General features: G+C 42.0%; 1 protein-coding gene across 1 annotated transcript in view; it reads right to left on the reverse strand.

The window, feature by feature from the left end:
• LOC108799904 (protein diaphanous homolog 3-like) overlaps positions 1-11,769 on the reverse strand; it is a 177,135-nt gene that overhangs the window by 88,907 nt on the left and 76,459 nt on the right. Inside the window, exons 10-12 of the mRNA XM_018571841.1 lie at positions 10,464-10,569; positions 4,595-4,640; positions 1,909-2,149 (exon numbers count right to left, since the gene is read on the reverse strand). Coding sequence (XP_018427343.1) covers positions 1,909-2,149; positions 4,595-4,640; positions 10,464-10,569 — 393 coding nt within the window. The remainder of the gene's footprint in view (positions 1-1,908; positions 2,150-4,594; positions 4,641-10,463; positions 10,570-11,769) is intronic.

Below are 11,769 nucleotides of genomic sequence, written 5' to 3' on the forward strand. Positions count from 1 at the left end.
TTAGGAAGTGTTTTAATTAATTTCATAACATTCAGTTTGTCATGGCATAGCCAAAAAGTGTAATATATTTGGGTTCATGCCATAAAACATTTTGAAAGGTAATTTAGTTCTTCTACTGGATATAGTTCCAACAAGTTAACCACTTGCTGCTCGGAGCAATTTCTTAACCCCTTCGTGACTGACGACGTACAGTGTACGTCGCCAGCATCGGGGCTGTTAGCACACACTGTTTACTTGTTGTGCTTCCACAGCAGGGGACAGCAGAGCATTAAATGTTTTTCCTGGACCTCGTAGTCAATGTGTCTCTGTGCTGGTTTATCACCGAAATATAAAAAGTGTCACCTTGCCTTCTTTTTGGTTTTCAATGTTCAAAATGCATAAAGAAGGTCATATCGCAACTACTGGCCCCATGCAACATATGATCATAGAACCTTAAAGAAAAGAGTGGTGGCACAAAGACGAACTGCCTGACACTAAACATGATGGTTTTATGATACAATATGTATGCAAGGCCTGTTATGGGCTAACACATCTTTGCGCTGTTACATATCACTAAACTAAATGTTTTACCTACCAAAATATGTGTAGTTCTACCATGTGATTTATACATCCTGGCCACACTAAGAAGCCAGGAAGATGACTCCACTGCTTACAGTCTGCTCCCTGTGTCATCCCGCTATTCAGAATCTGAAAACATGTTGGAATGTGATGGTGCTTTACAATGCACTAGCTTAGCAGTGCAGGAAGCCATGTGAAGATAACCAAGATAATTGCATTCAAGAAACAAACCCACAACATCCACAGGTGAACGACTATGGTTGTTCAGAGCCCACATTCCGGTTGGGCAGGAGTTCAATGAAAGGGCCATAGCCCTGACCTGTAAATCACCCAGATGCCAACCACACACGCTGCAGAAGTGCCAAGGAAGGAGCCAAATGCAAGGTCCAGGTACTGAGCACATTGCAGGCTAGTTCCACTTCTTCCTTCCAGCAGCGTCAGAGTACAAGGCTCTGCCAAGGAGAAAACTGATTGGCATAGTTGCTGGAGGCCAAGCTGCAGCAATATGGAATTGCTAGAAGTGTCTTGCAGAAAATCTCAGAGAAAAATGAGTGCAAAGCGAGAGCAAGTGAGAGAAGGCACCCATCACCTACGACACTAGCAAAAAATGCAGGCAGCCTGCATTTGGGCAGAAGTGGGAGGAGTTATGTAGACTTGTCTTGCAGCTTTGATTAATTTGCCAGAGTCTAGTTACCTAAAGGTAGCCGCATAACCCGATGTTTAAACAATTTACCTTCCTGCAATGTACAATCAATACAGGATCGTAACCGTATCCTGTTTAGAGTGCAAAGCATGTAAAAGTGCTATTGATTTTTAATAAGTAAAAACATATATTTAAAAAAAAAAAGCTTAAGCCACACAACTGTTTGTAAAAACCCCTAAACGAAAGCAACCAATGACCATACAAAAATAAATAAATGTAACGCTTAGTCGCTAAAAACCTGAAAAAGCCCAAAAGCATTAAAAAAGAAAAACTTCTAATACAAATATTCAAACTGAGAATCCTATTTCTGAAACACCAGCTAGGCAGTGAGGTTTATCTATGCTTCACTACAATAGGTGACTGTGTCCTTGTACTCAGAAGGGTTGTCAAGTCATGTGATCATTATTCAGTTCATGCAAAGCACAGGAGTGCTTGCATGCATAAGCAATTTCACTTCTTATGAATTAACAAGGAGTTGAGTTCACATGGGCTTTCTTCATGAATTTATGAATGAATATTAAAAGATTTCAGTACATATCTAAACCCTTGTTGTTGATAGCACAAAGGTACATTTCAAAGATATTATACCTACAGTGTTAAAAAATTATCACAAAACTATGTTGATAAGCCAACTAGAAATGCATTACTTTTTGCCAGTTAAGCCTCTTCATCCCGACTTCTGGTTTAAATTCTTTCTTAGGCTTTAGGCCAAAAGGAAGATTTTTCATTGGAGGAGACCTCTGGCCTCCTAAAAATGCAGGTAGAGGTGGGGCACCCGGTGCAGCACCAGCCATTGGGGGTAAAGGAGGAGGCGGAGGTGGTGGTGGTGGTGGAGGTAAGCATCCACTTGATAGTGCCGGTGGTGGAGGAATACCAGATAGTGGAAAACTGCCAGACCCTTTATTAGATACACTTCCAGATTGAACAGGGATGCCATACTAAAAGAAAAGAAAAAAAGTGAAATTGTAAGATACACATCAAAAGAAAATGTACAATTAGCAATTTAGCAATGTATAAATCATTCTAAGAGGAGCAAAGGGGAGGGGGAATCAAATAAATAGTCTTAAGAGTATCTGAGACTATATGAAGGTCAAAGTATAGTCACGGCAGTTATTCAGTACAGGACAAGAGCTTTGTGCCATTTTGCCTTACAGAAGAACTCCAGGAAATGTAAAAGTTAACCCTTGCAGTGCGGCTAACCAATCCTCGGCCCTGCGGCTGGAATCACTCACCTTTCTCCCTGTTAGCTCTAGCAGTGGAATGCCCCTTGACGTACTTGAATCGAATGCAGCTGCATTAGACGTGATGATGTTAGGCGTCCTTGGACCGCCAGAGCCCTGGGGAGAGGAGACTGTGGGGAACGGATTAGCAGTCAAGACCAAGAATCTATTTATTTTAGCTCCTAGACCAAAATGAACAGTTAATCCTTGCAGTGTGCAGGTGGTCCCACTACAAAGGTTATTTTTGTTTACATTTCATTTCCTGGAGTTCTTCTTTAACTTCATTTGCAAAATAAATCTAAAATAATGCAGAGACGTTCATATAATGGAATGGATATACTCAGAAACAAAGCTGACCGCTTACCCAACCTTTAGATCAGCTAATAGCACATGGTCTCAAAGATGTAAGTTAAACAGAAGGTAAAATTTGCACTTACTAGACAATTGGACTCTGCCCCTGCCTACATTGTTGGGATTCACTATACAAGATAAATACATAAGCAGGCTGGAATAAAACAACCTGATCTAAGTTGGCATCATCAATATAATTGTATTGAGCAACACATAGAAGCACTGCAAAGATGGCTACAGCTGGCAGAGCTTATTGAACCATGCAGTTTTGGCATTTTTGAAATGTGCAGGACAATCCCCAACACCTGTGTGTTTAACTAAAGCATATATGTGCACACACTAGCACTGTGAGGCACCTATTAGACAAAAGCAGCAAGGAGGTGCTTTGCTGTCTCTATTGAGTGTTCTCAAATTTTTTACTACAACACACGTGCACAAAAACGTGTGTTCGCTTCAGAGGTGATTGGGGAAACATGTGCACAGACTGCATCTTCAAGGGCTAGTTCACACCCTAACTGCGAGCGTCTGTTTTGCTGAGATTTTACTGCAATTTTGACACTTTTTTTTGGCTTAAAATGGGCTTTCAGGTGCAGTCCAGTGCATTTACATGTGTTTTTGATGTGTTCCATTAGGATCAGGTGCAGCTAAAATGAGACAAGCAGTATTTTGTTTCTGACTGCATTGGAACAGACTGCACTGGTGTGAACAGAGCACCAGAAATCCCATAGAAAAGTATGGTGACACAATTTTGATGCAGCTGCCAAACTGAAAGGACTACATCACAACTGCATCTGGTGTAAACTAGCCCTCAAGACACATTATTTTCACTTATGCATGAGTACTAATGCCGATCATATATGCCGAAGATGTTCTAGCATTCACAAGGCAATACCAACATTTTGGTGGTAAGTAACCTCATTGGCCAAAAGCAAGTTAAAGTTTCTAGAAAATTGCATACAAGGTATGCAGTCCACATATCACACCTCCTCATTCAGCCAGAATTGTATCCTTGCTCCACATCTCTACATGATTACTGCTACAATATCAAAGTATATGAGAAAATCTTCTACATTACTGGTTAAACCATATTAGACTAGTGTTTAGGCAGAGTAGTGGGAAGTCAATAACTTTCTCATTAAGTCAATCAATGGATAATCATTTTTGAAAACCTAATTACCCTGTTTCACCGAAAATAAGACCTAGTACTATTTTTCAAGATTCCTGTAATATAAGACCTACCCCGAAAATAAGACCTAGTTTGGTGGTAGCATGTGAGAGGGAACTCAAAGAGCAGGAGAGATGGTATCAGCCTGCAGGGACATACTGTATTAAGATGATGACAGGGGACTCCCTCCGGCCAGCACAGTGACAGGTACCAGTACCATACTACACTAACTGCTGTCCCCCTGTAGGCACTGCTTAATGTAATAGGTACTGTACTGTAATGTGTACCGATAAATGGTACTGTACTTTACCGCGCTGTCCACTGTCTGATGTCCCCACTGCTGCACCGCTGTCCCTGATGGCAAAGGAAGCAGGCGCTGTAGAAAGCAAGGCTGCGGTGGCGGAGGGAGCAGAGCCGCATTAGCCGATACTTACTCTATAGCGCCAGTTACTGTGACAGGCGGAGCACCAGATAACTTTGGATCGTTGTACATTTTGTTGCACATTACAAAAATAAGACATCCCCTGAAAATAAGACCTAATGTGTTATTTGGGGGCAAAACAAATATAAGACAGTGTCTTATTTTCGGGGAAACACGGTAGTAGAATCAGCCCTGGTAGGATGGAAGATGGAAATTTAAAACATTGCAGATATGACATGTAGATTTTGCATGGAACGGAAGGGGGGAATGAAAAAAAGCATATTGCAATTAAGTCAGGGTAGGCCCACATGATTAAGGTACAACTGTCAAAGCTCCTACTAAAGCTGGCCATACACCTTACAATTATCTGCAGATTTTCTGTGGACAGATGGAAAAGGTGGAACCGATTCCTCCATCTACACTTAACTGTGTGAATGGTGTAATCTCCACCTGGGCCAATCTGTTGCACTTTTTCCATCTGACCACAGAAAATCTGCAGATAATTGTAAGGTGTATGAGCACCTTAATGCACATGGAGCACATGGAGCACATGATACAACAAGGCATAACCAGAGGTTAGTTAAGCCCCATTACCTATATCTTTGGATCTACATTTTTATTTTGATATGTGATCCTCACCAAAGGTAACCTCACCCTCATGATCTTTCATCATATGCTAAGTTTGAACAACCTAGATTTTTACAGGTTAGCTTTAATTCTCCTCTATATGATTAGAAACCACATATTCACTGAAACTGGAAATTCTCTTTAACAATGTTCCTTCTATGTCCTACCTTGCGTCTGGTAATAAGGTATGCAGACATAAACTAGGCTGTGCATGCTAGTATATAATGCATATTTTGCACAGAAGACGCTGGAGGCACATTTAGAGTTATACATTATAAATAACCTTTTAGGATTGCATTAAACATAGAACACACTAATATTTTAACAAACTAGTCCCAGGCACTGTTGTCTGCTGTGATCACCTGCCAAAGCAGTAAGTATTTGCTGTAAGGACTGCCTAAGGCAAGCCACAGCACCTGCACATTTCTTGATATTAAACGTGTATACAATGCAGCCTATATGAATAATACAAATGTACTAAAAATTCTTCACTTAACACAACATTTGACTCATGTAGTTTAGCCACAATGAATGCATTTTGGTACACACATTTAAAGCAGTAAGATGTAAAAAATGGCCTGTTTTACATAGCCTGTCTCTATTTCTAACCTTTCTCTTAAAGGAAACCTGAAACAAAAAAATCCAAAAGGGCGCAACACTAGGTGGGCTAACTGACATAAAGGAAACCTATAGTTTTGTCTTGTTAAAAAAAAAAAAAGTGTATCTGATGCCTGATCAACTAAACTTCAAAACCTAAGATGCGTGTTAAACATTTAAAATTGAGTTTTTACTTATCAGTGCACATTAAAGAGAAACGGTCCTCATATCTATGAAATTACAAAACACACCTTTAGAAATGTTTAATAATGACAATCTACAAACAGATACTTCTAGATAATTGCCAGCTTTGTATTCTTTGCCTACCATATTTTAATTTTCCTCCTCATAGTGGCCATTTTCACTAAGGGCAAATTAATCTATCTCTCTTCACTTCCTGGAACTTGGGCACATGTATCTAGGGCATGTGACCATGCACATTATCTCAGTGGAGGAAAATTCCTTTCCATACAATTGTGTGAGAGGTGCGAGACAGGAATGCACCTCCTTGCTGCTTTTGTCTAATAGGTGCCTCACAGTGCTAGTTAAACACACAGGTGTTGGGGATTGTCCTGCACATTTCAAAAATGCCAAAACTGCATTGTTCAATAGGCTCTGCCAGCTGTAGCCATCTTTGCGGGGCTTCTATGTGTTGCTCATTGTGGGAAACACAATTATATTGATGATGCCAACTTACATTAGGTTGTTTTATTCCAGCCTGCTCATGTATTTATCTTGTATAGTGAATTCCAACACTGTAGACAGGGGCAGAGGGGCACAAATGTCTAGTAAGTGCAAACCTTCTGTTTAACTTACAATTTCTCATCTTTGAAACCATGTGCTATTAGCTGATCCAAAGGTTGGGTAAGCTGCCAGCTTTGTTTCGGAGTATATGCATTCCATGATATGAACATCTCTGCATTATTTTAGATTTCTTTTGCAAATTACCGTATTTTGCGGTCCATAAGACGCACCGGACCATAGGACGCAGGGAGGTCCGGCGCGCCTTATGGAGCACTTGAGACTGTAGCTTCTGTGACAGCTTCTATGACAGAAGCTGTCACAGAAGCTGCAGTTAGTGACCGCTGAGACAGATGGCGCTGTGATTACAGCGCCACGGTCTCAGTGATGACACAGAGCAGGCGAAGAACGTCTATTCTTCGTCTGCTCTATGGTTATCTCGATCGTTGCCGCTGCTCGGTTTTAATACGAGTGATCTCATTAGATCACTCGTATTAAACGAGCAGTGGCTCCTGCTGCTGAACTCGATCGCCGCCGCCGCTGCTCGGCTTTAATACGAGTGATCTCGTTAGATCACTCGTATTAAACGAGCAGTGGCTCCTACTACTCGCCCGGCGCCCGAAACTGCATGTCTCGGGCGTCGGGATTCGCTCCATAAGACGCAGGCACTTTTCCCCCCTCCTTTTGGGGGGAAAAAAGTGCGTCTTATGGAGCGAAAAATACGGTAAGTTAAAGAAGAATTCCAGGAAATGTAAAAACAAATAACCTTTGTAGTGGCACCACCTGCACACTGCAGGGATTAACTGTTCATTTTGGTCTAGGGGCTAAAATAAATAGATTCTTGGTCTTGACTGCTAATCCGTTCCCCTCTGCCTCTTCTCCCCAGGGCTCTGGCGGTCCAAGGACGCCTAACATAATCACAACTAATGCAGCTGCATTAGATGCAAGTATGTCAAGGGACATTCCACCGCCAGAGCTAAGAGGGAGAAAGGTGAGTGATTCCGCCGCAGGGCCGAGGATCGTGAGTATGTTTTCTTTACTTTACCCAGAGACCAAAACAAGCAGTTAGCCGCACTGCAAGGGTTAATTTTTACATTGCCTTCAATGGGAAAAAGCAAACAAATCTAATTAATAACCTCACATGGCTTCCAATACCATCTCTATGCCGATGACACTCAAATCTATCTTTCCACTCCACATCTTACCCCCTCAGTGTCCTTGAGTGTCACTAATCTACTAATATCAGTCTGGATGTTGCAACACTTCTTAAAATTCAATCTTTCAAAAAATTAGCTCTTGATATTTTCTCCTGCCCGTGCACCTTCCCCCAACATTTCGGTTGAGATTGCTAACACAATTATCCAACCCTCCCCCCATGCCAAGGTCCTAGGTGTCATCCTTGACTCGGAAATCACATTTCTTCTCCACATCCAATCACTATCCAAATCTTGCCACCTTCACCTTCGTAACATCTCCAAAATACGCCCTTTCCTCACCAATGAAACAGCAAAACTACTCATCAACTCCCTTGTTATCTCTCGTCTTGACTATTGCAACTCCCTCCTTATTGGCCTACCACTACACAGGCTATCCCCCTTCAGTCTATTATGAATGCAGCTGCTAGACCGATCCACCTGACCAACAGCTCAGTGTCTGCAACCTCCCTCTGTCAACCCCTGTACTGGCTTCCACTCGCCCAAAGGATACAATTCAAAATATTAACAGTCACTTAAGAAGCCATCCACAACTCTGCCCCCCAAATATATCTCAAACCTTGTCTCAAAATATCACCCTAACTGTCCACTCCGCTCATCCCAAGACCTTCTACTTTCCAGCTCACTTGTCAACTCCTCCCATACTTCTCTATAGTCTCTCCTATTCTCTGGAACAGTTTACCCCAACCTGTCCGTCTATCTCCCACCTTGACTGCCTTTAGGCTTTCCCTAAAGACTCATCTCTTCAGGGAAGCCTATCCCACCTCAACCTAACCACTGAACCATCACGTTCTCAAACAATTCATCCCCACACAGCTACCTCCTCATGTATCATGTATCATATCCTTGCTAAAGAAGCTGAGGGTAAAGGTGATGGACTGGCCAAGCATGTCTCCAGACCTAAACCCTATTGAGCATCTGTGGGGCATCCTCAAACAGAAGGTGGAGGAGTGCAAGGTCTCTAACATCCACTAGCTCTGTAATGTCGTCATGGAGGAGTGGAAGAGGACTCCAGTGGCAACCTGTGCAGCTCTGGTGAACTCCATGCCCAAGAGGGTTAAGGCAGTGCTGGAAAATAATGGTGGCCACACAAAATATTGACACTTTGGGCCCAATTTGGACATTTTCCCTTAGGGGTGTACTCACTTGTGTTGCCAGCGCTTTAGACATTAATGGCTGTGTGTTTTATTTTGAGGGGCCAGCAAATGTACACTGACAAGCTGTACACTCACTACTTTACATTGTAGCAAAGGTTAATTTATTCTGTGTCATCACAAGAAATTATATCATAAAATATTTACAAAAATGTGAGGGGTGTACTCACTTCTGAGATACGGTATATATATTCTGCAGCAAAACAAACACTTGCAAGCAGTGGCAATGTTGCCGAGATCACTTGTAATAAGACTGCAGCCAGTCCGCCCCCCTCCCCTACCTCTCTCCTCGCTGGCTCCAGGCTCCGTCCTCCACCAGCCGCCGAGTCTCTCTTCTCACTGACGGCCACCCGGGATCGAGTAAACCTTTCCCTGCGATCTGTGTTTTTTTTTCTGACATCGGGGGCCGCCGGCCACCATCAGTCAGAAAAAAAAAAAACCAGCGTAGGAATGCATTGCTAGATTCCTATTGGCTATTTCAATTTGCAATAGCCTATAGCAAACTAGCTATTGCACCCGCCCTCTGCTGCTGTCAATCAGCAGAGGGGGACCTGAAGTTCTCCATCATGTCCCCTACTAGTGATTGACAGCAGCAGAGGGCGGGTGCAATAGCTAGTTTGCTATAGGCTATTGCAAATTGAAATAGCCAATAGGAATCTAGCAATGCATTCCTACGACAAAAAAAAAAAACAAATAACAAAAAAATGATTAAATTAAAAAAATTAAAAGGTGATTAAACAGTAAAAAATATCATGATAACCAGTTTATTGGCAGGATCCTTCCCTGCAGGGACCCGGGCTCCCCTGCACAGGAGGACAGGAGCCTGCCAATCCGCTTGTTACTATTCCCTGGGTGATATGTGGGGGCGTACAGGGACAATGAGGGCATGCTGGAACTTGTAGTTCCCTGGGTAGTATTGTGGGGGGGGTGTAAAGGGACAATTAGGGTATGCTAGGACTTGTAGTTCACTGACGATATGTCCCAGCAGGCTCTCATTTTACCTGCACACCCCCACATATCACCGGGGGGGCGCAAAAGCTTGTTCTGCCCCGGGCGCCCGTTACCCTGGTTACGCCGCTTCTTGCAAGACACAATGTAGTTCCCTTTAAAGCACATAATACAAGGGAAATGAAGAAACCTTACCTTTAATCTCAACATCACATTTGTCACACCATGAAATTACAAGCCTACATAGGAAATCACAGGTTTTTGTCATGTTTCAATCTGTTTACTTTATGAAATTGAAAAATTATCAGAACATATTCCTTTATGCCTGTCAAGCTATCTTTCCCTGCAGGTTACCAAAAGCTGAAGGTTCAACAAAATAGATTGTGAAGGGAATAATTCCCAGTGCTGAGACAAAGATTAGTGATGAATGCCAACTCTGCAAGCTGAAGAGTTCTTACCTTTAGTGGTTAATTACTTACAACAAATGTGACACTGAGAGCAGAACCCAAATGAAACATATTTAATCAACAAAAGACACAGCACAAAAATGGATCAATTTAAATTAACACACAGCTAATTAATACCTTTCTAGAATACTTTCTGAGCCATAAAGAGACAACTATGAATAAGAAAATTGGTAGTAAACAATTCCAACAGGGTGTCGAGGAACCTGAAATCCTACCTTTATTTGAGCGGTATTAAGTGGAATGTGCTTCAAAAGCCATGTACTTGTATTCAATAGATTCATTTAATATGGTCCATTACCTGGGATTTAAAAGCCTGTAATTCTGCTTGAAGTTCATTGATTTTTTCTTCATTTTTCTGCAGTTGGGACTGGGTCTCTTGGCGAATTGTAAATTCTTCTTCATACTGAAAAGCACAGAAATAAGTATGGTCATTTTCCAAAATCAGCCCTGTTAAACAGACAAATTTCCTTTAGTGTGTGTGTGTGTGTGTGTGTGTGTGTGTGTGTGTGTGTGTGTGTGTGTGTGTATGTATATATATATAGATCGATCCTTTAGATATAGTGTATATAGATAGATACACATGATGGGCTACAATTGTATGTTTAGTGTACTGATTTGTATTAAGATTGTAGTCTATCACATAAGTGATCTTGGCTTGGTGACTACTTTACAACACACACAGGGACCATGGGGAAGAAACATATCCACCCTCCAGAAGGAAGGACAGTGTCACCATGAATTCAGAAATGATTTGAGGATCTACAGCGGAGTGGTACAAAAATAAGATACATTTGTGTTAATAGTTACGGTACTTGAATGCATTTTTAAGATTTAAATGCTGAGTTTAGTGCCACTTTGAGGTTAGTGTGTAAAATACCAATGTCACATATGGAACCTTGTTACATTATCAGTATAATGTGTTGGTTTGAGCCCCAATTAGGACCTGTAAGTGTCTGCCTTCTCTGGCTTTTTACTTGTCATACTCATAACATTTTGACAATAAACCAGTCAATGCATAGGCTGGAATGAGATCAATGTATCTGACAGATGCAAGGAGTTATATAGTTACACAGTCAATGGATGGAAATAATAAAATAAAATTCTGCATTCACAGTACCCTAAACCCACAGTTGATCTAGAAGAAAGCAACAAATTCTTATGAAGCATTGTTGGATTTGACCTAACAGGGGGAACATTTCCTTCCTGATTCCCTAAGGCAGTGATGGCTAATGTTTTCTTTATTGAACCTTTCACCTCCAATACAGGAGTTTTAGCACAGCACTTGGCTGGCTCTCTTGCGACAGCTGAGATGAGAAGGCTGCGAGTACAGCGTTCTTGTTTCACGGTTCACGTAAATTTTCCGCTCTGCTCCCCGCTCTCAATCCTCAACTACTTTGGCATGGTCATGGGTCCCACAGAAGAGTGGGGGACCCCGAAAACCACAGAAAGGAGAGAGACAGCCAACAGTGGGGACAAACCATGGAGGGAGGCGGGTGGGGGAGCAGACCATCAGGCTTATTACAAGTGATCTCAGCGGGATTGCTGAGGTCGCTTGTATGACCCAAGTGGTGGCATCCCCGCTCTACATTTAGCCCTAAAAGTG

This window comes from Nanorana parkeri, unplaced genomic scaffold, assembly GCF_000935625.1.
Source record: "Nanorana parkeri isolate BGI_ZX_2015 unplaced genomic scaffold, ASM93562v1 scaffold1853, whole genome shotgun sequence".
Taxonomy (NCBI): Eukaryota; Metazoa; Chordata; class Amphibia; order Anura; family Dicroglossidae; genus Nanorana; species Nanorana parkeri.